Raw genomic sequence first — 24,718 nt, 5'->3', positions numbered from 1 at the left:
CACCTAAAAATCCTGACTCTTTCGCTGATGGAAAAGAGATTTTCCACCATAGTAAGGACCTTCACTTTTGGTAAGAGAGTGTGTCCTAGCTCATGGATAACTGGCAGTTCTGGGAGGCAGCTCCTGCCTGGATTGGACTGGCAGTAGCCCACACCATTAGCCCACCACTCTGCTGCTCACTGCTGCAAGTCAGTTTGCTCCTGAGAAGGTGCTAATTAATGCCATGCAGGAACAAGTCTGGCACCCAGCAGCTGTCTGAACCAGACCCCAGATCCAGTTCCACCCGTTCATGCTACAGTCAGTCACCTGCTCCTGAGAGCTGCTTGACGTGACCTTTGGTCCCCTTCACTCCCGCTGAACCCGCATGACCCCCGCTGCCTCCCCCTCTTTTGTGTGCAGAGATGAAGAAAGCCTGACTTTGCCATCCCTCCCTCTCATTCTCCTCCTCCCTGTATTGATTTATCTCGGTGGAATTTTTTTTTTTATGACTGCAGCACATCCTCCCTGCTCTGCCCTCGCTGCTGGCTCCGAGCGCGCTCCTCCAGCCGTGCTGCCAAAATAGCTGCAGCCTCCCTCGGACAGTGTGTCCTGCTGGGGACAGGGCAGGGCAGAGCAAGGGCCCCACTTCATCTTCCTCACCCCTGCTCCCCTGGCAGCCAACAGAGAGCAGTGATGGGTGCCCAGCACGTCGCTTGCATAGGAATGAGGTGGTGAGGGAAGAGCTCAGCCGAGTCGCTCTCCAGGCTTGATGCTTCACCCTGGTTAGACAAGGGGATGAGGAAAGGGACAGGGTCCTGATGGATGTCCAAGTGGGGAGAATGGGGACAGGTGCAGCATGTTCAGAGGGGTGGCCTTGCCTCTACAGTTCATCCAAAACAGACATGAGCAGGCACAGGGCTAAGGACAGCAGCAGCCCTCACAGCCAAGGGCACAGGTATGGTCACTCCTGGGGCTTGGGAGAGCCCATCCCAGCACCTGAATGTGCTGGATCACACTGGGTACTGCTTGGATATAGGGTATGTGGTGATGGAGGCGTATAAAAATGTGAAATAAAAGTAGCATTGGCAGAGCATTGGGGCCAAAATAGCACAATATTTGACATATTCTCCCCCATCACTGCACACCACATTTGAGTTCATGTGAGTTTACTTAGCTCCTCCTAAGTAATATCTCTGGTGTAGGAGAAAGAAACCAAAAATGCAGTGATAAATTCATGTTAGATGTCACTATCAGCGTTTAACTCCCAACTGGAGTCACTGGTGACATCTCACTTCTGGGCTGGCTGCTCAGTCATGTCCTGCTGTAAAGTTCAGCATTCAAGTCTGGGACAATCAATGGCAGCACTCTGGAAGAGTGGAGGGTCAGCTGTCCCAGGGGCTTAGCATTTGTTGTCAAGCTCAGATTTTCACGAGGGATCAGCATTAAAGAGCTCCTCTTGTGCCATTCATAGCCAGCCTTTGCAAAAGGTGTGGTGCACAAGTCATTCAGCTCTTCTGAAAAATCTGAGCTGTTATTGTCACTGTCCTGTGGTTTGATCTAATTTCAGTGGCTATTATTAGCACAGCTATTCACGAGGCAGAACTTAGTAGCTGAGCTGGCTCCCTTGCCTCTCTGTAGGGAGCCCATTGGGAAATTTTGGCATTTACAAATGCATTTTCTTTCAGAATTATCTGAGGCAAGATTTATACAAAAGTGCTCTGGCCTTTGGGAGGACTTTTACCCTTCCCACTTCCTCCTGCATGCTGCTGAGTGAGCGAGTGAGCAGCTGTGTGGCTGAGCTGCCAACTGGGGTTAAAGCACCACAGCTCCTGAAGAACTGAGCACCTGTTCCCATCAGGAATCCCCACTCTGATGCTGAGGAGCCTTGCATGGCTGGGTTCTGCACTGATCAGCTGTGGGAAGGTGCTCAGACTTTTCTCTGGTCATTATTGAGATCCCACTTAGCTGTAGGCATCTGCCAAGGTGATTAAAACAGGAGGTGCTGGACCATGGGTTTCCTACAGCCCTTAGAGAGGGGTAAGAACTTCTGGAAGGAGATCTCCATCTAAAGCAGTCCAGGTTGTCTTCTGGAAATACCCCTTACTCTTCCTGACCTTGGCAGTGTCCCCTGATCAAAGCTGAGCAGCTGGAATTTGGCAGGATGAGCTCAGCCCCTAAAGCTCAGGGCGCAGTTTCTCCATCTCCTGCACCCCTGTAGTTTTTCTCTGCCCTGACACTCAGCCATCAGAAAGAGACTTCTCAATGCCTCGATTTCCCCACGTGGAAAAGGGTTATTGTAAAATACGCCTCCACCATTACTGTACCATCTGCTGTGCAGCACATGGAGGTTGTTAACTTCTCTGTGAAAGCACAGGCATTTTTAGTGTTCTTAACAGAAGGAGCTAACGAAGGAAGGAGGAATTGCTGTAGCAGTTTGGCCACACCATTTGGATCACACGTGGGGTAGCACACACATGTTGGCACGAGCGCAATATTACGTCAAATTTCAGTCACGAAACAATAAACCAAACTGCCCATAAGGCAAACCCTGAGGGTTGCCTGCCCTAAATACTGTCAGAGGAGTTTCTCCCATGCTGAGGGATGCCCTGCAGCTTTGCCTCTGCTGCCTGAGTGTGCTCATGCCCAGCCTCTCAGCATGTCCCTGCTGGCCCTTGGTCCCTGCCACCACCTGGCACTGCAGCAGATCCCTGACCAGCCCTGGTTTTCCTCATGTGGGCAGCACAGATGCTGCTGGAAACACAGTTCCAGAGGACTGAGAACCTGAGAACATGCAATGGAAAGAATGGTGTTCGGATAAAAGAACATTTGTGAGGAATAAAAATATGGGGAGCTGACAGAGGTGTTTCATATTGAAAGAAAAAAGTAACAAGAAGAAGATTTTATTGTGCTCTCAAATCCTTTCATTTTTTTCAAAAGCTACGAGTTTGCTGTGTGAAAATTAATTTCTAAGAACACCCCCAAATGTTTTCAACCGAAAAGAAAAGAGACTTGTTCAGCAGCACAGGAGAGCTGGGAGCTGGCCTTGTGTGCTACCCTGGCGCCTGCTCCTTGGGTTGTCTCTACTGCTCTGCCCTCACAGATGGGGAACCAGCCCATGTCTCCACTCTGAATTGGCTTCAGGAACTCTGCTCTGGACCCAGTTCCACCCTGGCTTCAGAGCAAATATAATTTAGGGCTACTGAGCTTCAGAACGACAGCTTTAACTCACAGGGTTTGCATGCCAAGATTTGAAAACTGTGTGTTTTCAGGTTACCTTACACACCAAATAAACACAGCTGGGCTCTGCCAAAACGTCCTTTTCAAATGGCTTTTATCTAGTTTGTGTGTTCAGTTCAGCTGACCCCTCTCAAGGGTGCAATTAGTGGGATCCAGAGGGGCTGGGACCCTGTGGCTCCTCTGTTCCATCTATGAACTTCTTTTCCTCTGTTAAGAGCTCAGCTTTCTGCCAAATGGCAAAGAGAGGAGCAAAGCCATGAGATGAACATGTGGCCTCCTAAATTAGGATAAAATGAAGGATTTAAACGTGGTTTTTGCAACTTCACTTGTATTCAACAGCAACAAGAAAATCCCTGAACAGAGGGCTCAGAGACCTGGAAACACCTTCCTCAATTTTCCTCTGCTGGAGGGATAGTTTAGTCTCTTCCAACTCAGAATACTCTGTGAAAAATCCTAAATAACAGTGAGGCTGAGAGATTAATATCCTAGAGAGTCGCTTTCTAGCTTTCATTCTTCTGATATTTGTTTTTACTCATAGAGCTCCCTTCCCTCTTCACCTCCAAGCAAATCCCTCACTGCAGTCCAATAAAGCAGGCTGCTTTTCCTGGGAAGCAGGGACAGCATTTCAGGTGCTCTGACGTGAATGTGATGTGTCCATGCTGTCAATCACCAGCCAAGCAAAGGAAATATTACAGGCAAACTCTTAAGGATGCTGCAATTCAGGAAATTTTCAGAAGTTCTTTCTTGGAGGAGACCCAGGAATGGGGTGTTTTATTTTCGAGGCTTCGGGAGGACACTGTGCAAGGGAAGGCAAGCCAGAAAGCTTCTCCTCTAGTCTCCCTCTTCTGCAAAACAGGGTCTCCCCTTCACTCACAGCTGTGCTCAGCATGTCCACACCCCCACAGCCCTGCCCAGGTGGGCACTGTCCTCTCCAGGACACCCCACACACCCTCCCAGCCTGCCAACATCCCAATCCTGGCTTGCACCACACATCTGTCTCCACATCCCAGCAAACACAATCAACAACAGTAAAAAGTCTGGAGACGCCTTCAAGATTAAAGAAATAAATAACCTAAATAAAATCACTGTATTTTAGAATAATCTTGACATCTGAATGCACCAGTCCTTGTCCCCACGGCTGGTGGGTAGGAATGTGCTTCTAAGGCACAGAGGGGACAGGTACCAACAGTGCTGTGCCCAACACTGACCACTCCAGGGACTGCCTGGGCAGTGCCAGGCTTCTCCCAGGTCTCCCATTAGAAGTGTGGGACACTTAATTCGTGGCCACCTCCATGTCTCTGCTCTGGGTGAGATCTGCCTCTCCAACACAAAGACCAAAAGCATGCGAATATAACTTTAATTTCACTTCCAAGGTCCTCCTCCCTCCAAGTCAGACCCCAGAGAGATTTCTGGACATGATGAGGGGAGCTCTCAAGGACGGCAGGAGCAGAGCTGTGATGATCTGTGTTTTCAAGGTGACACACTGAACTTCCCATCTGTTTCACTTCTGCAGCAACACGGGCAGCACTGTCCTTGCCTGAATGTCTTTTGCCTCTGTCCAGGGAATCTCAGTTGAAACAGAGTTCTTTTTATAATACAAACGTGCTATTAAAAACCATGTCCATGTCCTGTGCTCGTGCCAGGAGCTGTCAAACAAGTCATGCTATAAATGCTGCTCTCCCGATTGCCAGCTCCCCCAGTCACAGCTTGCTCACCCCTGGAGCTGGCAGATGGGAACTGGACAGGGCTTTCAAAACTGTGCTGCCTTCTGACATCCCTGTCTGCCTGTTCCCCCACACCTCTGCTCCTTCCTGCTGCCGTGGATGTGCAGGTGGGGATATCTAAAAGCCAGCTTTTACAGCCCTGACAGCCAACCACCCCAAATCCTTTCTTCAGAGATGTTCCCTTGTAGCATCTCTTCCTGCCCTGCGGTGATGTGATCTCCTCCCGTGCAGCCCCTGGGTGCCTGTTCCTCTTTCCATGGGAACACAGGGAGCCTCTCCCTGTGAGCCCTCGGGGCACAAGACCCACACGTGTGTGTTTTAGCAGCTGGTAACAGCCATTACCCAGAGGACTCGGCAAAGTCCTTGAGGCGAGACATGACATCAGGCAGACTCTGCTTTGCAGAAGCACAAGTCTGTCTGCACTGTCCCTGATGAGGTTATCACTGAGAAGGCAGAGATGTGGACAGGGGATGCTCTATGCAGATGGGGCAGAATTGATCAAAGGGGAAGGTACTGAACACTTCTCTGAAATATTATGCAAAGCATCTCAGGGAAGGAGCCGCCTCCTTTTAGATTGATTTTCTTTTTCCTCCACTCTCAGGACAGGACATACCCTGGGTGCAAAGTCACATGGAAGCACCTTCTGATGCAAACAAAGATGCAGCCCAGTTTTCCACAGTCTCTGGAAAATACCTGGGCAGAGCAAAGCCAGCTTTGTCCCAAGTCTTATCTACATGTCACACCTCACTGCTAAATGCTTAACTGCTCCCTACAATGTCTGGGATTAAAGGAACTTTGTGCAGGAAGAAGAAAGCAGGTGGGGAAAGAGAAGAGGTGAGGATGGAAGCACATAGAATGATTGGAGGAGAATATTTTCCTCTTCAGGCAGGTGCTCTTGTTCATTTGCCCTTTCTGGCTCATGAGGTGCTTGAGGAGACAAAAGGACATTTCCTTGTGAAGGGCTGGAAGACAAACCTTCTCACTGCACACCATTAACTGCTCGGGATCGCTCCCCCAGAGCAGCTTGGCAAGATTCAGATGAGAAGCTGGGATTTCTTTAATTGCATTTCCCGTTCCCATGCCACCCACTGTGACTAAAATGAAACGCTGGGATGGGCAGCCCAGCTCTGCCCAGGACTGGGGAAGCAGCTGCTGCAGCCCTGCTCCGTGAGAACCACTCACTGCCAGCAAGCCCTGAGCTCTGTCAAACCACCTTTGCTGGCAGCACCGTGAGAGGGTGGAGGATCCAGCAGAGCCCAGAGCTGGGTCTGAGAAAGCACAGTGCACCCAAGTGCCTGGGATGTCACCCATGGAATGGAAATACCTGCACTGGCAGGAGAAAAATCACCTGTACAAATCCCTGTCTAATTCTCACTCTCAAGGAAAAAAAAAAAAAGGGCATTCAAAACATCTGAGAAAGTTCTGGTTACACAAAAGGGGAGCAGTTTGTGCCCTCTGCAGAGATCCTCACTCCTGACCCTGTTCTCTCCTGGCCCCAGATGAAGAAGGAGATGGGAGCAGTGTACTCTGCCTCACCAACTCTTTCAAGGAAATCTGTTTCATGTTGTCTCTCATGCCCCCTTGCTGTGCTTACCACCTCTCTCTCCCTGCCCTGCCAGTTCCTTGATATTCCTTCTCTCTGCCTGGTTTTGTTTTACCTTTCCGTTCTTTTCAAGCCACCACACAATCACAGCCCAGCCCTAATAGATTTCAAGGGAGCACCAGGCTGTGGAAAGCAGCTGGGAGAAGCTAATCAGGTTACAGAAAAAGAACAATTTCTCTCTGCCACCCCCCTTGGGTCCTGGGAGGGCAAAAGCAGCTGGAGTGCAGTTGCAGAAGGGTTACCAGGCCAGCTGATTCTCCTCTCCAGGCAGACATCCACACTTCAGGCCAAGTGGGGAAGTCATTTGGCAGCCAAGCCCCCAGCCCTGGGCAAGCAGGACCTGCTGAGCTCTGCTCCTGAGGGCTGCTCACTTCCCATGGCACCTGGTGGGTGCAAATGGTTCTCCTCAGGAACGAGGGATTGATATTCCCAGATTTCTTTTTTCCAGCTCCCAACTGCTTTCTACAGTCTCTGCCTACTGTAGATCCCTTCTTTGAGACTCAACCACTTGACCTTCCCCAGCTCCCCTCAAAGACTTGAGAACATCTTTAGGAAGTGGTGAAAAAGATAAAGGCTCCGTTTTCTACACATCGGTGTAAGAAATACTCCAGCAGATCTTGGACATCTCAGAATCACACACAGAAAGAAAGGAAACAATCTGGGATCTTTGGCTTAATCCAAAGTTCCCAGGAGTGAGACAGCACATCTTTAACTGCTCCTTATCAAATTCCAACACCTGGGCTTTGGCTTTTTGTGAGAGGTACAGAGAGAGGAACCAGGGCCCATTGTGCCTTCTCCCGAGGTACAGATCCATGTAGAAACTAAGGCTGCAATCCCTGGACATGCCAGATCATGGAAGGAAATGATCTTTCATTTCATAGGGTTAGGGTTTCCTTTCTTCCACGGAAGGAAATGGTTTATCTTGAGTGGTACAGGTCTCTCTGCCTTCAGCTTTTCTTTTCAAGAACCAAATGAAGATCGCCCAGTTATCATCTTAACTTCACCCCTGTGGCTGTAAACAACCAACCTAACTCCCTGAAGTTTTTCCCACTCCTCCAGCCTGCTGCTCTGCTCTCCTCGCCCTTACAACACTGCCAAGGTGGCTTGGGGTGTCTGTGGAGGAGAATGACAGACTAAAGGCCACAGTCTGGTGTGGGAGGCATCACAGGCGGCAGATTCGGAGGGAGAAAGAAGCTGATCGAAGGGAACTGTCAGAAACAAAGCTTCCAACATTTGGAGAATCCCCGCTCTGACCTCTCCTGTTCCCCAGCCACATGGAGACAAGGTGTTCCCCCACCCACACTCCCAAGTGTTTTGGTTCACACCTCCCACAGGCATCTGCTTGGGGGGAGCCTTTACCACTACCTGCAATTCCCCTGTGGAGCAAAGCTGATCAGATGGTTGGAGCCATTCCTGGTGCAGGTCAGGGAACACACACACAAATCCTCACCACGAGGTTCTCTGGCCATGGAGATGGACACACGAGGTTTATGCCAGGGTCTCCAGCCATCATGCTCTTTTATTTCCCCACCCACAGTGCCCCAAGCAGGCAGCATGATCCCTCTGCGGCTGTGACAAGCTGGCAAAGGGAGTTGGTGGGGCAGTCAGCAGTGCTGGTGTGGAGTGGCTGCAATGTCCACTTGCCCACTCACTGACTGATGCCTTGAGTTTTATCTTTCATGTATTCCAGGTTCTGTGGTGCCCAGGGGTGCAGCTCTGAGCTCACAGTCAGTGTCACTCAGCTCTGCACACAGCAGGGACACAAAACAAATCCTTGTCCTGCTGCACACCAAGGACAACTTTCAGCCCCAAAGCACAAACAAGGGTGGGCTGGAGGGAGGAACAAGAAGGATGGGACCTCACAACCTGAAGCTGGAATGGGACAATTAAACCCCAATATACAAATGGACCAAAACTTCTAAAAATGTGAGACCTCGTGACCTCTTGTCCATTTTGTGACCATTTTGGGCCCACCTTGGGTGCAGCCCTGGCCAGGCTCTGTCCTGTCCAAGGTGGATCCTAAAGGCATTTTAATAAATATCTCCTTTATTCTCTGGCTCTGCCCAGTCTCTGTTCCAGCTCAGCCTTCCCAAGGCATCAGTTTGTGGTGACCCAGAAGGGACAATGAGGCATCAGACCATGAGACCACATCTCCTATGACAGGCAGTGTGTGGGGACAGGGAGGAGATGTGAGGAGATGCAAAACCCCAGGAAGGCTCACCCTGGCTCCTCGCCTCCAAATTGTACCATGGGCAATTAAACCCTTCCTGTGCATGGAGATGGGATGCAGTAATCGGAATATTCTGCCTTTAGCACTGAGGCATGAAGAGGTCCTTGAAGCAAATTGATTGTGGTCACCCACAACCACTGAATTCTGAGAGATGGTCTCCATTTTGTGACACATTTATAGCAGGCAGATTTCACAACAGCCTTTTAAGGGAAATGGTAGGATGGCTTCATCTGGGAATGCAAGAAATAAATAGAACTGATTTCTACTGGAAAAAAAAAAAGAAGTTTTGCTCAAAATAAATTAAAATTGTCAAACCCTAAAATGAATTACTTCAACCTTATAATTTCATTCAGAAAACTTCTTTTTCTTCAGTAAGCTAACAAAATATTTCCTTTTACCCTTATCTAGTTGATGCACTTCACTTTGACGTTTATTTCCAAATACTCATTTTCTTGCTTTACTTACGCAGGACAGAATTTATCACCATATGAAGAGCAAATCAAAACAATCTGATGAAACTAAATGTAAATGTTTTGATTCTCCCTGAACCCATTTCTCCTTGGATATGCTTAAAAATTCTGGCTATTTGTCCCAAGTGGGAGGGGAGAACGGGAGAACGAGCCTATCTCTCCTGTGATGCTGCTTGCTGTCTGTCCTAGACCAGAAACCTTGGCCTCAAACCCTGGCCTCTGACCAGCTCTTTGACTTGATTCTCACACACCTGAAACATCCCATCCTCTCCTGCAGAGATATCTAAACCCTTCAGCTCAGATAAATCAACTCTGCCTTAAAAATCATTCAGCCCACCGAGTGACAGCTATTGGTACAGCTCAGAGTCCATCCATCTTTCAAATTTGACACAGCAGCGCTCTCCCTTTGACTTGAAAGAATCGATGTAACGAGGGTCAGAGCACAGATCAGTGCCTGGATCACACACAGCCCTCCTGCCCTGTCCCTGAGCACAGCCTGGGGATCCATCTGCAGGGCAGCTCCTTCAGGTGATGCTGGTGGGACCAGCCGTGCTTTGCATCCCCACCGAGCAGCACTGCAGCCTCTGGAGCACAGCAAAACCTCTTTGGATGCCCTGCCAGACTGAGAGCCAGCAGCCAGCACGGCCAGGGCACAGACATCCCTCCAGCCTGGGTCACATCTCAGTAAGGAGCATCCCCTGGTCACTGGGAAAGTGTCACTGCGGCCCTTTAACAAGCAAGGAGCTGGCAGAAACCTCTGGAAAAGGGGGACCGGGTGCAGCTGCTGTGACCCCAGACTGTAGGAAAGGTTTCCTGAGCCTCAGGGTGAGGAATGAATGCTCTCAGGTCAGGTACAGCCAGCTCCTTGGGAAGCACCCACTGGCAGCATCCTTCCCAGGCTGCCTGCAAAAAAAGGTTCAGGGCGAACAAAACCCCTCCTGCATTCAGCCCAGCTGAAGAAACAGCGAGTTTCCTCCGAAGGCTGGCACAAAATGAATGAAGAGATTGAGTCATTCGTGCCAGCAGAAGGACGGAAATGGGATCCGTGAAGGAATTTACAAGAGCCGATTACTTCATTATGGATGTTGATTTATCCCGTGTTGCCCGAGGGCCAGAGGCTGCCCGAGCTGCGGGCACCTGTGTGCCAGGACTGATGCTGCACTGTAAGAAACCTTTAACTACAGCCACATTCCCCATTTAGCACCAGGCTGCGACCACAGATGTTAATTAACTTTAGGGCTCTGCTCTCCAGAAACCTCTCCCAGGAAAAGCACTTTCCCCTGCCCCCAGGAGGCCGCTGTCCAGATTTTCATGTTTTATTTAGCTCCAAATTTCAGATGCAAACCTCCAGCTTTTCACTCGTCTTCCCTGATAACAGACTCCTTGAGTTTTCTGCACAGCCTGTAAATAAAATACCAACATGGATGTCACACAGAAAATATCTGGAGGGGATTAGTGTATGTTCTGGATAATAAAAGGAGCTGGCTGAATAATTCATAGTGAATAAATCAGCTCTTTTCCGTTTTGGAAGCAAACTTTGACAATTCCGGGAGCTCTTGGGATATGTTTAGGATGGGAGCAACTTATTTCATTTCTTTAGAGCTTTTGTGACAGCCCATGTTTTGTCCCACAAGTCACACGTGGTTGGTGGCAGTCCTCAATGGCCTGAAGGGGTGGTTTCATAAGGAAAGACAAACTTTTCACGCTGCCTTTCCTGTAGCTGACCTCACTGCTGTGTCAACACCAGCAGGAGGGACCCTGAGCCCCCCTGAACATCAAGGGATCAGGAGGTGTGAGCACTCTCCAAGCACAGGAGCATTTTGTGAAGATGTAATAAATGCGGCAGCGGCTCCGAGCCGTCACTCAGGCATGGAAAAATAACAGCCCAGAAAAAGCACTGGGGCTGCTAGTGAGTTCCCAACACTTTAAATTCATTATCGAGGACCAAAACCCCAGCCTAGCCCATGGGTGTGTCGTGCAGAACCTCAGAGCAGCTCACTGCACACGGGACAGGCCAAGGAGAGAGAGGCTGCAATCCTTGGCACAGCGCTGCAGCGTGCTTTCGGCATTGCCATCCACCCTAAAGTGGGTGCATCTGGGCTATTGCCTCCCAGACAGATGATTTGTGAAGGATTTTTAAGTCCTTTCAGTTGAGAAGTGCTGTGCAACTGCTGGAACCTATTATTATCAGGAAAGGAGGGGGGAGGTGGCAAATTTCCTTTACCTATAGGCTTATCTTGTGCTCCAGAGGAACACAGCCGAGCATTTTAAACAGTGTGCCATTTTCAATTCATTTCCTTCCTACTTATTCCAAAGCAGCCAAAGCTAAGTATAATCAAGACTTAAGTGTTCCTCGGAGCCAGACAATTATTACTGGGCTTGGTTTCTCCATCTTTTAGGGGGAGAAAGGAAGGAATTAACCCAAGCCTTGCAGCGGGACAGTCACCCAGGGCTGTCACAGGAGCTGCCTTCCAACACAGCAATTTTTGGGATGTGGGATATGTGTCCGCAGCCTCCAGCTGGCCCAGGGGTATCCAGAAGGGTGGCTGAGCTCCTGCAGAGCCCTGCTCCCCTCTTGGGAGTCTCTGTTCCTGCTGCTGGGGGAGCTCAGCCCTCCTCAAGCAGCTGCTGCCTTGCTGCACTCTCTGATAAGGCACCATCGGCGGGTTTTTCACTCCCAGAGCCGAGATCCAGCAGCTCAGCCAAAGAGTGTAGAGCAGCAATCCTTGGAAAACGGGCTCTGCAGACACCCACTGCCTCCCTGCCCCGCTCAGCCATCTCCCCACGGGCAAAGATGAAGTGCCCGAGATCCCCAAGCTCTCTCTGTGGCATCAGCCCCCCTCCCTAAGCACCTTCGCTTGTCAGCTTTAACTTTAAAGCCAAGCCTCCTTCCCTGCCTCCTCGGGATTTACATGAAAGGAGTCAGTGGGGAGTTCTCTTCATTCATGCTGGGCTTATACTTCTAAATTATAAAGTGTGTCAAATGAGGATTTAATTTATATTTAACAAGACAATGTTTGTGAATTAATTATTCATCAGCTGATAACGAATAAACATTTCCCTCTTCCCTCCCTCCCCCCCTTTTTTTTTTCCACTGTGTTTCCACAAATGCACCCTACGTGCAAATCTATTAAACGCTTTCTGCAGTACTCCAGATGTGGGAAAATATGTTCTTCACCCTCAATTTCGTGAGTGTGTTGCATGGTAACTAATGTAGCCAAGCAGAGCATTATGAGTTTAATGGTGTGCAGCAGCTCCTTCCTGGAGAGGCAAGGGAGAGAATAGCCAACACTTGTATTTGGACATATCACCCTCTTCGGGTTCCAGCCCCCCACTCACAGGCAGAGATAAGAAAACAATTTGCTGTAACAATTGAGATAGGAGCTCAGAAACCCCGCTGGAAATCACGGGTGCTTCTGAGACAGCAGAATCTGGCCCCTGGTGAATGATGGAGGCCAATTTTACTCTTCCCATCTTTATTATCATTAAATAACGAGATTGAGGTGGTGTACACCACCAGCAGAAGGGCTGTCATTCTGTTTTGCAACAAAATTTGGCACACAAGGGCATCTCCTCACACACAGCAAACAGAGAAGTCTCAGCATCCAAACTAGCCCTTACTGCAGTGCCTCTGACCCCGGACACCTGAAGCAGGTAACCAAGGCAGGTCCCTGCATGACTGGAATGTCTCCATTCACCTTGGCCAGGAGGCTGCCCCAGTGTCTGCAGCATGCTCTCAGCCTTTGGCTCCTCGAGCCTGATTTTTTGGTAAGAAAGAAAAGGGCATTCAGCTCTGGCCTCTGGGGGGAATCTGAGAAGCTCTGGGCAAGACTTGCTCCATCCCCAAGCTCGGAACAGAAGCACTTCTCCCCTTCTCAGTCATCCTGTCCCTCACAGGCACGTCAGGGACATCCTCAGGGCTGAAAGACACTCAGCCCCAATAGCTGGCACCCGCTTTACTTCTACAGCATCATTTCCTGAGAGTTAAGCATCCCTAAAGGAAGGTGATCCAGAGCTCTAGGTGCCCTTGACACCGGTTAAAGCTATAATCTATAGCAATAAAGCCATTACAAAACAAGACCAGGAGCAAATCCCTCCAGCAAACAACTAGTCAGCGAAAAATCTGAACCCAGAGTCTCCTCCCTCGCCCCACGCTGCTGCAGGCACCTCTCCCCACAAACATTCCTGGAGAATGAAGGTGGCTCTTTGCACCAGGCTGAGCTTCTGCTAATCCAGGGACACCTCAATGCTGTGTAAGTGAGGATTTAATTGGGCATCCAAGTCCAGCACACGGCTTGGAGAGCTGCAGGCTGTGGGTGATAACTCACTGGGCTCCAGGGGCTGCTGGCCAGTGCTCAGCAACAGCCAGAGCTCTGGAGGGGCTCAGTGCATCCTTCCCCTGATGGGGTAAACACAGCTTCCCACCTCCCTGAGAAGTGCCAAGTGCCCCAAAGGTCCACAGGGCTGGGGAGGAAATCCCAGTCCACACAACGATTGGAGTCTTCACTCCACCGATGCTCCTGATGGCCCCACTTTCCCCCCTTCTTATCACTGAACCATCTTCCAGCTCTGTTTCTGGTCACTGCCACATTTTGCTTGGACAGCACAGAGGGTCCTTTCCCCAGGGAAAGGAGAATGAAATCTGCTCAGCCACCTCAACGGGAAACAAGCCTGCCATTCTGCTGTACAAAAGGTATCAGGAAATCACTTTACATTTCTTCCCGCTCCAAACCTGCCCACCTTCTGCTGACTCCTGAATGTTAATGTTATTTATGACAAGTGATTGATGAGGGAGACGCAGAATTCACGCCCAGCACGGGCCATTTTCAAATCACCTATTCATTTTTAAGGACCGGAATCAGTTTTGTGTCCTGACGTGATTTATCATTTGGAGGCTGGGCAGTGGCTGTGCAGGGCCAGCTTCCAATCCCTGACAGAGCACCAGCAGGATGGAGACAGCAGCGACTCATTAACCCTTTGAGGGTGAGCAGAGGACCACAGGAGACCAGAAGTTCAACCACATCGCTGAAGTTGGAGCCTTCTACTCCGGCAGCATGTCAGGCCATCCTGTAGCCTCCAGCTGCAGATTTATAGGCCACAGTGGCCCAAAGTAACAGCCACAGTAATGCTGCTGTGTCTCCTAGAAGCAGAACTTGGGTGTTTGTCTTCTTCCCTCTATGTGAGAGGGAAATATTTATGTAAGGCGCTGTCATGGCAATGCACCTAAAAGAGATCAATGGGACATTTCCCCTCCAGTGGACCTTCCAGCCTACACAAGCCTCTCTGTCTGTGGCAGAGTGAAATGTCACCGTGGGCTCCAGAGAGATCTAGCTCTGAGACAAATTCTAGCTCCCTTCCCTTGGAAATGTGCATTTCCTCAGGTTGTGTATGGGAAAGAAGCAAGATGAGGCACGTGGGATGGGCCAGGCAGCTGGGAGAGGGCAGAGCTTCTCAGGGTGGGAGAAGCTCCATCAACAGGGGCAGGGTGGGAATGACATGTCCCCAGCAAAGACCATCTATCATCTGTTTGGTGCCAGCCTGCCAGGGGCTGGCACGACCCACAGAATGACTTAATGCACTGCATCAGCATGGAAAAGCAAACAAACACAAAACGACTGGGTGAAGCAGCCAAGTCCAGAGGTGACACTGTGGCAGCTTTGTCACTGCCCTTCCCTCCTGCTTCACGAGACCACGTAGCAGGATGCAGCCTCTGTGCAGGGGGAAGTACACAGGGTACAGATAACAGAAATTTGAGGTTCTGACCTGGGTCTAGCTGCCCTCAGTAGCTTTAATATCACCTCATTCTCATGGGAAAAGGTTTCAAAGTTCAAGGGCATCACAGGTTCAACCTTAAGAATTTATCTAAGGGAACAAGGAAGGAGAGATATCCCTAGAGAGTCTGCTTGGGGTGTCATAAAGAAGTGTCTCAAGATCACAGGTGACTGCTGGGACCCTGCAGGGCCCCTGGACTGGCAGCCCCAAGGCACTTCAGAGGGACAGCACAGCCAGTTGTGAGTGATACAACAAACCCCCTCAAAATTGTCCCCACTGAGCAGCTCCGGGCTGTGCCATTCCCACAAACAGCAATCCTTTCCTCAGGTGGGAAGGCTGCAGATGGGTGGACTAGCCCCATGGCAGCAGTTTCCCCAGCAGAACCCTGCAGATGCTGGCCATTCCAACTCGTGGAGCCCCATTTCACAGAGAAAAAGCTTCTGCTGACTCCTAGAAAGAGCTAAACCCATGGATTGAGCCCTCCCACATGATTTCCTGGTCTCTAGTAAGGGCTGAGTTCACACAACAGCTTTTCCCCTTGCTGGGGGTGGCTCTTGTCACTGCCTGGCATTTTGTTTTCCCAAAAATACCAGAGACACTGAACGTGCCTGAAGCTCCTGTACCTGCAGCTGTTTATGGCTGGAGTTAGCCCAGCAGATCCCAAATCCTGAACGCCTGGGCTGGACGTAGGTACGTTCTCACATCCCCATCACCATGGCATAAGCTGTGTTTCTTAGGAAACCAGCCTAGCAGCAGCATCCCTGTTTAGGAGGAAAGATGAACTCTGGATGCAGACTGGATTTTAGAAACCACTCTCTGCTATGCTGCTCCCACCTGCATGGTTCTGCAGTGCTGCCGTGGCAGTGAGGGGAGCAGAGCTTCCAGCAGGGCTGGGAAAGGGTGATGGAAACGGCTGAGAGGGAAAGAGGAGGATGAGGATGTGCTCCAGGTTTTGTGTGGGTTTCTTGGCACATCCTTGTGCAGTGCAAAGCAGGCAGAGCAGTAATGTGCCCCTGGTGCTCTGTTGGAACCCTGGAAGCTGAAAATTTCAGGCTTTTTGTTCTAAAAGACTCTGACCCTCAAGCAAGCGCTGCATTTGACCTGAGGTTGTGGAACAGGCTTCTGAAATTGAGTGATAGCACGGGGGTTGTGGGTGTGCAGTTTGAATAGAACTGGGTGATCTCACAGGGTAAAAAACTAAGATTTGAGATTTTGGCATAAAGTAATGTATGGGGCGAGATTGAGGAGTTTGGGCATTGTCTAAGTCCTTCTTCTTCACCACCTTCTTCCTTCTTCTTCATGGGTTTGGGTGGTTTTCTGTAACTGGGTGGAAAAGGTCTGCATTGCAGGCCTTGGGTGGTCATCATTGGGTCAGAAATATAAATAATAAAGGTGTCACCTCTCTATTGGGTGACTACTGCTTAAATCACCTTGGAAAAAGTTAGAAGGGCTCCATTTTACCTCATTTCTCTGACTTGCTAGTTAAGAGCTCACGGCTCATGAGTCTGTAAATAGATAAGAAAAAAGAAACATCCAAATCTGAACCCAAAAACTGCGTCTCCCATGTATTAATCCTGACCTTGGCAGAGAAAGAGAAGCCACAACCATCACAGTGCTCTGGCTGCAGGCACAGCAGTGCCTGGAAGGGTGAGCACACCCAGCCCCTGCACTGCTGCTCTAGTGTCACTTTGGCTTCACGGCCACGTGTCCCCACGGGCTGGAGGGGCTGGTGGCACGTGCTGGCAGCCTGGGGTGACACCCACACAGCTCTCTGTGCCTCCTCTCCTCCAGACTAGCCCTGCTGGAACAATACAAGGAAATTCTGAGCCTCCAGGCCGTCCCTGCTGGGCCTCCTGATGGTGCCCTCATCGTGCCCATCTGGTGGCTCGTGAGCAGGAGCTGCTTGGGGGCACCTCCTCGGCGGTGGCCGGCCAGAAGGGCTGCTTCAGCATGCTCCTCAGAGTGGAACTGGTACTACAGCTACTGTTCCATCCCTCCATCCCCAGAGGAGTTTGTTCCTTGGAGATTTTGTACTTTGGAAACTAATTAACTTGCCCATCCTGGGAACTTTTTTTTTTTTTTTTTTTTTTTTTTTCAGTTTAATGGGGCTGGTTTTGCTCCTGCTTTGTTTTGCATCGAGGGGAACAAGAAAAGCCAAATTGTCCTGGCTGTACCTTGCCTTTGTCCCCTCTACCTCACTTGCCCAGTGGACTGGAGAAGCCTTTCAAAACCTGACAGCAGTCAGGTTTGTTCCTTGCTAGAAAAGGGAAAAAAAAATGACTTGCAGGGAAAATAATGATAATGATAATAATAATAATAATAATGGCAGTTTCCTGTGAAAATTAAATAGTCAACAACAGTTGCTCTCTGGATCAAAGAGTGTCTGTGTTAGGTGTTTTCACAGCTCACAGTACAGCTGGATACTGCTGGGTCCTGAGCCATGAGGAGAAATTGTCACAGTCCTGGTGAGAGCTCTCTAAGGTGCTACACTATGAAGAAGAAACATTGGACCAGAGGTCCCCCTGCTTTCCCCTTGCTCAGCACCACAGGCCAGGCCTGGGCACTCAAGTTTGACCCAAGTTTCACACTGCCATGGGAACCATCTCTAGGTACCTCTCTCAGTCCTTCTGGAACACACTGCCCCTGTTCCACCCTGCCCTCAGTATCCTGGTGCTCACGCTCTTCCCAGGGAGGAGAGGGCAAAGCCAGCAGGCAGAAGTGTCTGCCAAAGCAGAGCCCAAAGAGCAGCAGCAGCATCCCACTCCTGAGCCCTCAGGCAGGGAAGGGTTGCTCAGCTCACCCAGGGCACTTGGGGACCTTGCTCCTGACCAGGGATGGTGCTCAGGTCTCTCCAGCTCCCAGCAGAGCACCTCTCACTAAGGGAAAGGAAACCTCCTCTCATGCCAACACCACCCTGACACCAATCCAGCCAGCATGACACAGCCTGGGGCAGCCCTGCCACGGGGAGGGGACACGGTGGCCCTGCAGCCAGGCCAGCACTCACCATCTGGATGACAGACACGGGCCCGATGCTGTTCACGTAGATATCCACATCAATGAACGTGGGCTTGACTGCAAAGACAAGAAAACAGGCACCATCAGCTGGGGCCAGGAGCATTTGCAGAGGGATGAAGACAAGGGGAACATCTGGGATGAGCGTGGCTCTGTGATAACACTGATTAAAATCCCAGCCACAGCAGGCACCAGTGCATGGAAACCACAGGACACAGCCAGGCCAGGTCACCCCCCGTGGCCACAGGGAGCTTCAGGGGACACTTACTGCCAATGTCAGGCCTCAGCTTGTTGTCATAGTTCTTGAGCAGCGAGTTGAGGATCTGTGTGGCATCAGTCTCCTGTGCCTTGGGGGTGAGGACCCAGGTTTTGTTGATGCTGAGGTAATCGTAATCGTATTCCTCTGTGCTCTCACACCTGGAGAGGAGACACAAGGGGCAGGGACGTGGCTGTGGCAGTTCTCTGGCACTCCCTGGCGGCAGGGGCACAGCTGTGTTTCACAGATACCAAAGGAGCAGGATGCAGTGCAGCTAAAAGGCAGAGCATGAGGAGCTCAGGGATCTCCTCTCAGCCACACTGCCAAGAGGACACAACTCACCGGCACCTTTGCTCACTTCAGGGTCACCACACATGTCACCAGTGGGAAAGACTGGCATGGAGTGCTCCACCTCCTCCTTAGCTCCCTTTGGAGACACACTGCTCACCCCCGAGGTGTGGGAGCCAGCCCCTGCTTTCCCTGCCTTCCTGCTCATCCCACCCAGCAGCTCCTGCTGCCAGAGCTGCCTGTTCACCTCAGATACCTCCACTACTCTGCCTGCTGCTGACACCTGAAGCAGGCTTCCTCGGAGGAAACAGACAGTGACAAAACAGCGTTTTTGGGGAACAAGACATTTGCGATAAATGCATTTCAGAGAAAATAGGTCCTAACCCACCATGCAGGCATCGTGCACGTCGGACGTGCCAGGAGCCCAGCCATCTGCCCTGCACAGATCCCTGGAAATTAAAGCCTTATGCAAACTTCTCTGCCTCCAGGCCAAGACCTGCCACAACCCATTCCCTGCACTCCTCACGCCTTCCTCCCCAGCCAGTGGTGTGAGCTCCCGTTTAAAGATGACCTATCTTCCCAATCTCTCAGTTCCAAGCCAGCCAAGGAAAGCTCGTATCCATCCTCCTTTGGACATGATCCACTTAGCAACAGCTTCTCTCACGGCCTTTCAAATCTGCCCTCTCGAAACCTTTCTCACTCCTCCCTTTTCCTGAAGGAGTTTTCCTAAACCGTCTAATTAGATTAGGTCCACACGGTCACCCGGGAGATTCCAACCACCTGCCGCTGCTCTGGGCAGCTCATTCCCAAGGCTGTCCCCGGAATGACACAGCCATACGCGGGAGAGGATGCTCCCACTGCCGCCACAGCCCCCGCACTTCTGCCCGTGTCAGCGTGTCACCTGCCCCGGCGACACGGGAGGGTCTCGCCGCCGGAGCTGTCACCGCGTTGACATTTCCCAGCTGCAGCCTGGCAGCTCCGAGGTGTCACCAAGCACCACGGACACACATCTCCCTCCAGCGCCCTGCGAGGCGCAGCCCGGCCGAGGCACCTCGAGAGGAGAGGCGAAAAAAAAAATTAAACCATTAAAAGACACGTCGCTGCCGCGATTTATCGGGCTCTCCACTTTCAAAACCCGCACATGAAAGTGGCTTTTTAACTCTCAGCATCTCGGCGGCGCCGGGACGTGTCCCCCGCCCAGGGCCGGGCTGCTGGCTGCCTGCCGCCGCGCATTAGGTGTTGGAACATCGGCTCTTTGTTCCCTGTCTGACTCCCCAGCCGTGCTTAAGGAGTGTTAAGCAGCGCTGTGAGGATGCGCTTCGCCATCCGAGCAGCGCTCTCTGGCCGGGCTCTCGTTGTGGTGTTGCTTCCCAAACGCGGGCGAGGAGAAGCTCTGCGCCAGCCAGGGGCACAGGGGACCACCGTGAGCCCACCCCGGAGTGGCACTGAGCTGATAGCGGGGGCTGGCCCCGCTGCTGACAGCGACAAGGTGGGGGACATGTGCCCGCAGCGCGGCTCAGGGCGAGGGAAAGCGATTCCAGCTGCTTCCCCTTGCTGCCAGAGCTTGGGGTGACGGAGGCTGCCGCTGGCAAAGTGGGAACAGCCACACCAAAACATCTTCTCCGTGTTCCATTGGCCTTACTTGAAGTCACCTGCCAGCGCTGAACTCTGCACATCCCCCTGCCCTGCCAAAAAATCCTCTGAGAAATTGTCAGGCTACCGCAGAGCCTGAAACATCCCTTTGGGGGCTGAGCAAACCCTGGCTGAGCTCACCCTGCTCTCAGTCTTCTGCTTTCCCCCCATTTAGTGTCACTGATTAACACCCCAAGGCTTGTGGTAGCATTTCCAGGGAGTCGCATCCCTATTACAGATGCAGGGACACTACCAAAAATATGCTTTTTGCTAATGCAGCTAATCCCAGTCGACTAAACCATACTAAGCCATCTTAGCATAAGCAAGCCAGTTTTTTTTCTGGAGAAAATATGCTTTTTCTGAGTGCCTGTGCACACACAGACACACATCAGCCCTTGCTGGTCAGGAGTGTAACTCTCATGCCACCCTCTGCAAGCCACTGCCTCCTCCCCAGTCTCTCTTCTTGGCGGCCCCACTTTAACTGAGAAGGGAAGATCTATAGCAGAGGAGAGGTATTAAGGTGACATGTGCATCCCCCCTCCAGCTGCTAATGGAAATGTCACACTGCAGACCTGCAGAGATCCCCAACGTGCTGGGAACACTCGCTGGCCTGGCAGCTCCATCTCCAGGCACAAAGCGATGGCTTGGTGACAGGGGACAGCCAGTTCTCATATGTCTCTGTGCAGCCAGGGGGAAAGGCAGAGCCGTGTTTCCTCACCTCTGCTTGTTGAGATGGGAGAACACCCTCCTCAGAGCAGGGCCATGGGGCTGGGACACAGCCACAGTGCGGGCAGGGGGGGACAGCAGGGCAGGACTGGGGGCATTGCAAGGAAATCCTGGTCTTGACAGAGGAGTTGGGGCCGTGGCAGCTCCTGCTGGTGCCTTGAGCAGGAGGCTGGCACGGCAGGGAGGTGTCCTTGTGGATGTGCTCACATGTATGGATGAGGTTGGACAATTCTCCCTGGGCAGCCCGTGGCATTACAGCAGGACAGAGCCGTGTCTCAGCTCCCTAATTCCCTTTTACTCCAGCAGACACCTGTTTGGCTGAGGCTTCCAAAAGCACTGCTGGGGAAAGTCACCTGAAGAGCTGGTGGCTGGCTGCCTCCCCCAGTGCCCAAGCTGTCTGACAAGGTGTTCCCTTGGCAGAAGGAGGAGGAGGAGGAAAAGAGCAACATGTGCCACGAGCCCTTGAAGACACTGCTGCTCCTTGCCTGCTGGGGCAGCTGGTGGTGCTTGCCTGGGATGCACACCCACTATTACCCACGAGCTGCTGGTGGCCCTGAGGCAGGAACCTCCCAGCACAGATGCAGATCCCGGGGCTGTATCCAGCCCTGCTGCAAACACAGCTGAAAGCTTTCCCTGCTCCAAAGGAAAAGAGAGCAGCCAAATGCAAGAACAACGTTTCCCTTGGTTGATAAACAGTGTGGGGTCAATTCTAATTACCACATGCTAATGTGTCCTTCTAGTCACCCATCCCAATGCCTCCTAGGGTTGTAGGCACAAGGGTGTTGAGGCAGACAGCTCTGAGTTAGAAGCAGGCAGAGGATTTAAGAACAGGGGGCTCCAACTGTCCCCTCCCCATTTCACATCTTCCTACCTCTGACAACACACTCCATGAAGCCCCAGTGGTCCAACCTGCACAGTTCCTGCCAAGCCCAGCCTCTGGTGGGATGCTGTGCAGGGATCCTGCTTTCAGGGCTCAGAGTTGGCTGCCCTGGTCCCAGCAGAGGCAGTGTCCTGGGAAACGCTGGAGAACGAGCCTCTGTGCTGGGGGGACCGTCTGGGGAGGGCTGAATCCCCCGGACAAAAACATCCAGCTCTTTCCAGTGCCAGGGGAAGGCTCTTGCTGCTTGCACCAGGAGAAGAGCTCACACACACAGCTCTGCTCACACGAACAGAGCTCCTCACCCCAGCACCTACCATGAGGAACAGGGAAGAGGAGATTCACTCTCCACAACTGCCTCCAGGAAAAATGCAGTGAATGCAGAGCAAGACCCTGGTATAACTTCCTCTTTTCCCCCCTTTCACTGGATTCCTCTCCCACTCCATCACGTCCACCCTCCAACCTCCACAGTCACTGCTCCTGGCGAAGCAGGGCTCAGGGGAGAGGCAGACTTGAGACACTGGGCAGAGGAGAGGCCAGGGCAGCTATGGAGTGAACATTCCTGCTCAAGGGTATGTGAATACATGACTTAATTGCTTCTCCGTGTGATCTTGCAGATTAGAACTCACCCTGTCCAAATGCAGGGCTCGTGGCAATGCACTGAGGGGACGGTGGGCACAGGAACCGGGACCACCACGGATTCAGCCCCTTCTCAGCCCTCCAGTGCCCCCTGGATGGATCCACCGGCATGGATCTCCTCCCGGGAGGTTTTCTATCAGGGCAAGGCAGAGGCTGGGTGTCAGGGCACTAGCAGTGCTCCTGCTCCTGGACCCTGGGAAGGCAAATCCACGCAGGACCACGGCACGATGGACTTCGTGCCCACCCCCGGGGTCGGGAAGCATTGGCAGGGCAGACCATTAGTAGCAGGATTCATGCTCCCTGTCCCTGACTGCATCTGTAATGGGATTTGATCGGCTTTAAGGCGGCTTATTCTGCCAATTAGCTTCAGCCAGTAAAATCCCTCTTCCCCCAAGCCCTGGGGGTAACAATCTGCTGACAACATGTTCTTTCCCCATCCAGCCATTAAACTCATCAGCAGAGCTAGGAATTGTAAAAAAAAAAAAAAAAAAAAAAAAAAAAAAAAAAAAAAAAAAAAAAAAAAAGGAAAAAGGAACTTGAAACCCCCTTGTGCGTGGGCCCTTTTATCGCTGTTTACAGAAAAGCGCTACGAACGGCTGGCCCTGGGAAAAGCACTGCCACCTGCCCCTGCCTCCGCTGGCCTCCTCGCCCAGCGCGCTGGGGGCACCGGGCTGGTACCGGGCCGGTACGAGGTTGGTACCGGGTTGGTACCGGGCTGGGCTGGTACCCAGAGCCACGACCTGCCCCAACCTGTAGAGCAGGGCAGGAGCTGCCCGGCTGCACACCCCGCGGGGGCTCCGGGGGCCCAGGGGATGGAGCGCAAGGAAGGGGACCCAGAGCTCCTTCCCACCCAGCCGCGACTCCACATGGAAACGCCCCGCTGATGGATGGAGCCCCCCGAGGTGCCGGGCTCCCTCTGGTCCTGCTCCGGGCCCCCGGCAGGATTCGGCAGCGGGGTGACGGCGGGATGGAGAGCGGGATGTCCTCTCGGTCCCGGCGTGCGGAGGGGACCCGGGGTGCAGAGGACGTGCGGGCTGCACTCGGTGCTGCCGCCGCGACGGGACCCGCTGGAAGGACGGCTGGGGGCACGGATCCGCCCGGAGCCGGCGTGGCCAGCCCGGGGACACCCGCTGCCACTCCAACCCCATCCCACCGCCCCGACGGGCAAACTGAGGCTGGCAGGGGGACTCCCGGCCGGCACGGGGGGGGACTCACCTGGCTCGCAGGACCGGCCCGAGGGCCAGGCAGAGCAGCAGCACCGTCCCGGACATCTCTGCGAGGCGAGCGGCGGCCCCGGGGCCGGCGGCCGTGCTCCCTCCCGGCGGGGCTCAGCGCGGGGCCGGCCCGGGGGCGGCTCCGGGACCCCCCCGCCGCCCGCTGCGCCGCGCTCCGGCCCCGCCGCCGCCCGCTCGGCCCCGCACCGCAAAGTTGGGCATCTCTTGTCCGGCCGGCGGCGGCGGGGAGGGGCTGGCGGCGGCTCCTACCGCCCCGCGCACGGCCCGGCCTCCCCCGCAGCCCCGGGGCTGAGCGCCGCCGGGGGGAGCGCCCAGAGGCACCCGCGCATCTGCCGGAGCCGCGCTGCCGCGGAGCGAGCATCGTCAGCTGGTGCGAGGAGCTCTCGCCTCCCCTCTGCGTAACGAGGCGTTTGATTTCTCTTAATACTCGCCTTTTTTTTTTTTTTTTTTTTTTTTTTTTTTTTTTTAACTCTCGTTCCCATGCACAGCAGTTGGGGTGTTCGTCTATAAAAAGAAAGAGTGGGTAATTATTGCTAAATTACGCAAGGCGTCGGGCCCCGCCGGGCTGAGCTGCCGGCGAAGATGCAGTGGGGAGAGGGTCTTTTCCCACCTGTTGGGGGTCCTGTCCCGCAAAAACAGGCGGGAGGGTGTGTGGGGAGGAGCTGTGGGGCTGCTGGGGATGGAGGGTGGGCTGCGGGTCCCTGCCTGCGGCTCTTTCCTTGTCGGGCTTTGCCGAGCTGCACTCGGGCGTTTCTTCACTCTGCCGACACCCGACTGGCAAACAGCAGTGACAGATTCCTTCCTGAGGGGGTTTGGGTGAGAGCTGCTCAGAAGGAACTTTGTTAGACCTACACGAGGTCCCAGTAGTTGTCCCTTATTGTTTAGTGACAGGCTGAGGGGCAGGAGCTGCTCCCCGGCCAGACCTGGTCCTGCACCTCCCGGAGCTCTGGGAATTCTGATGGCAAACCCAGCTCCTCTGGACCAGAGCAGGACCATCCCTTTCACCGAGAGCTGACTCTCTGCTCGCACTCCTGAGCC

At 52.7% G+C, this 24,718-nt stretch overlaps 1 protein-coding gene across 1 annotated transcript in view; it reads right to left on the bottom strand.

The window, feature by feature from the left end:
• Positions 1–18,301, bottom strand: part of LOC136370501 (gamma-aminobutyric acid receptor subunit gamma-4) — a 29,564-nt gene extending 11,263 nt beyond the window's left edge. The window contains exons 1-2 of the mRNA XM_066333942.1: positions 18,296–18,301; positions 18,020–18,087 (exon numbers count right to left, since the gene is read on the bottom strand). Coding sequence (XP_066190039.1) covers positions 18,020–18,022 — 3 coding nt within the window. The 5' untranslated portion in view covers positions 18,023–18,087; positions 18,296–18,301. The remainder of the gene's footprint in view (positions 1–18,019; positions 18,088–18,295) is intronic.
• Between the last annotated feature and the right edge of the window lie 6,417 nt (positions 18,302–24,718).

Source organism: Sylvia atricapilla, chromosome 21, assembly GCF_009819655.1.
Source record: "Sylvia atricapilla isolate bSylAtr1 chromosome 21, bSylAtr1.pri, whole genome shotgun sequence".
Taxonomy (NCBI): Eukaryota; Metazoa; Chordata; class Aves; order Passeriformes; family Sylviidae; genus Sylvia; species Sylvia atricapilla.
Note: the sequence above shows the minus strand (reverse complement) of the source record. Positions and strands in the feature narration are given on the sequence as shown.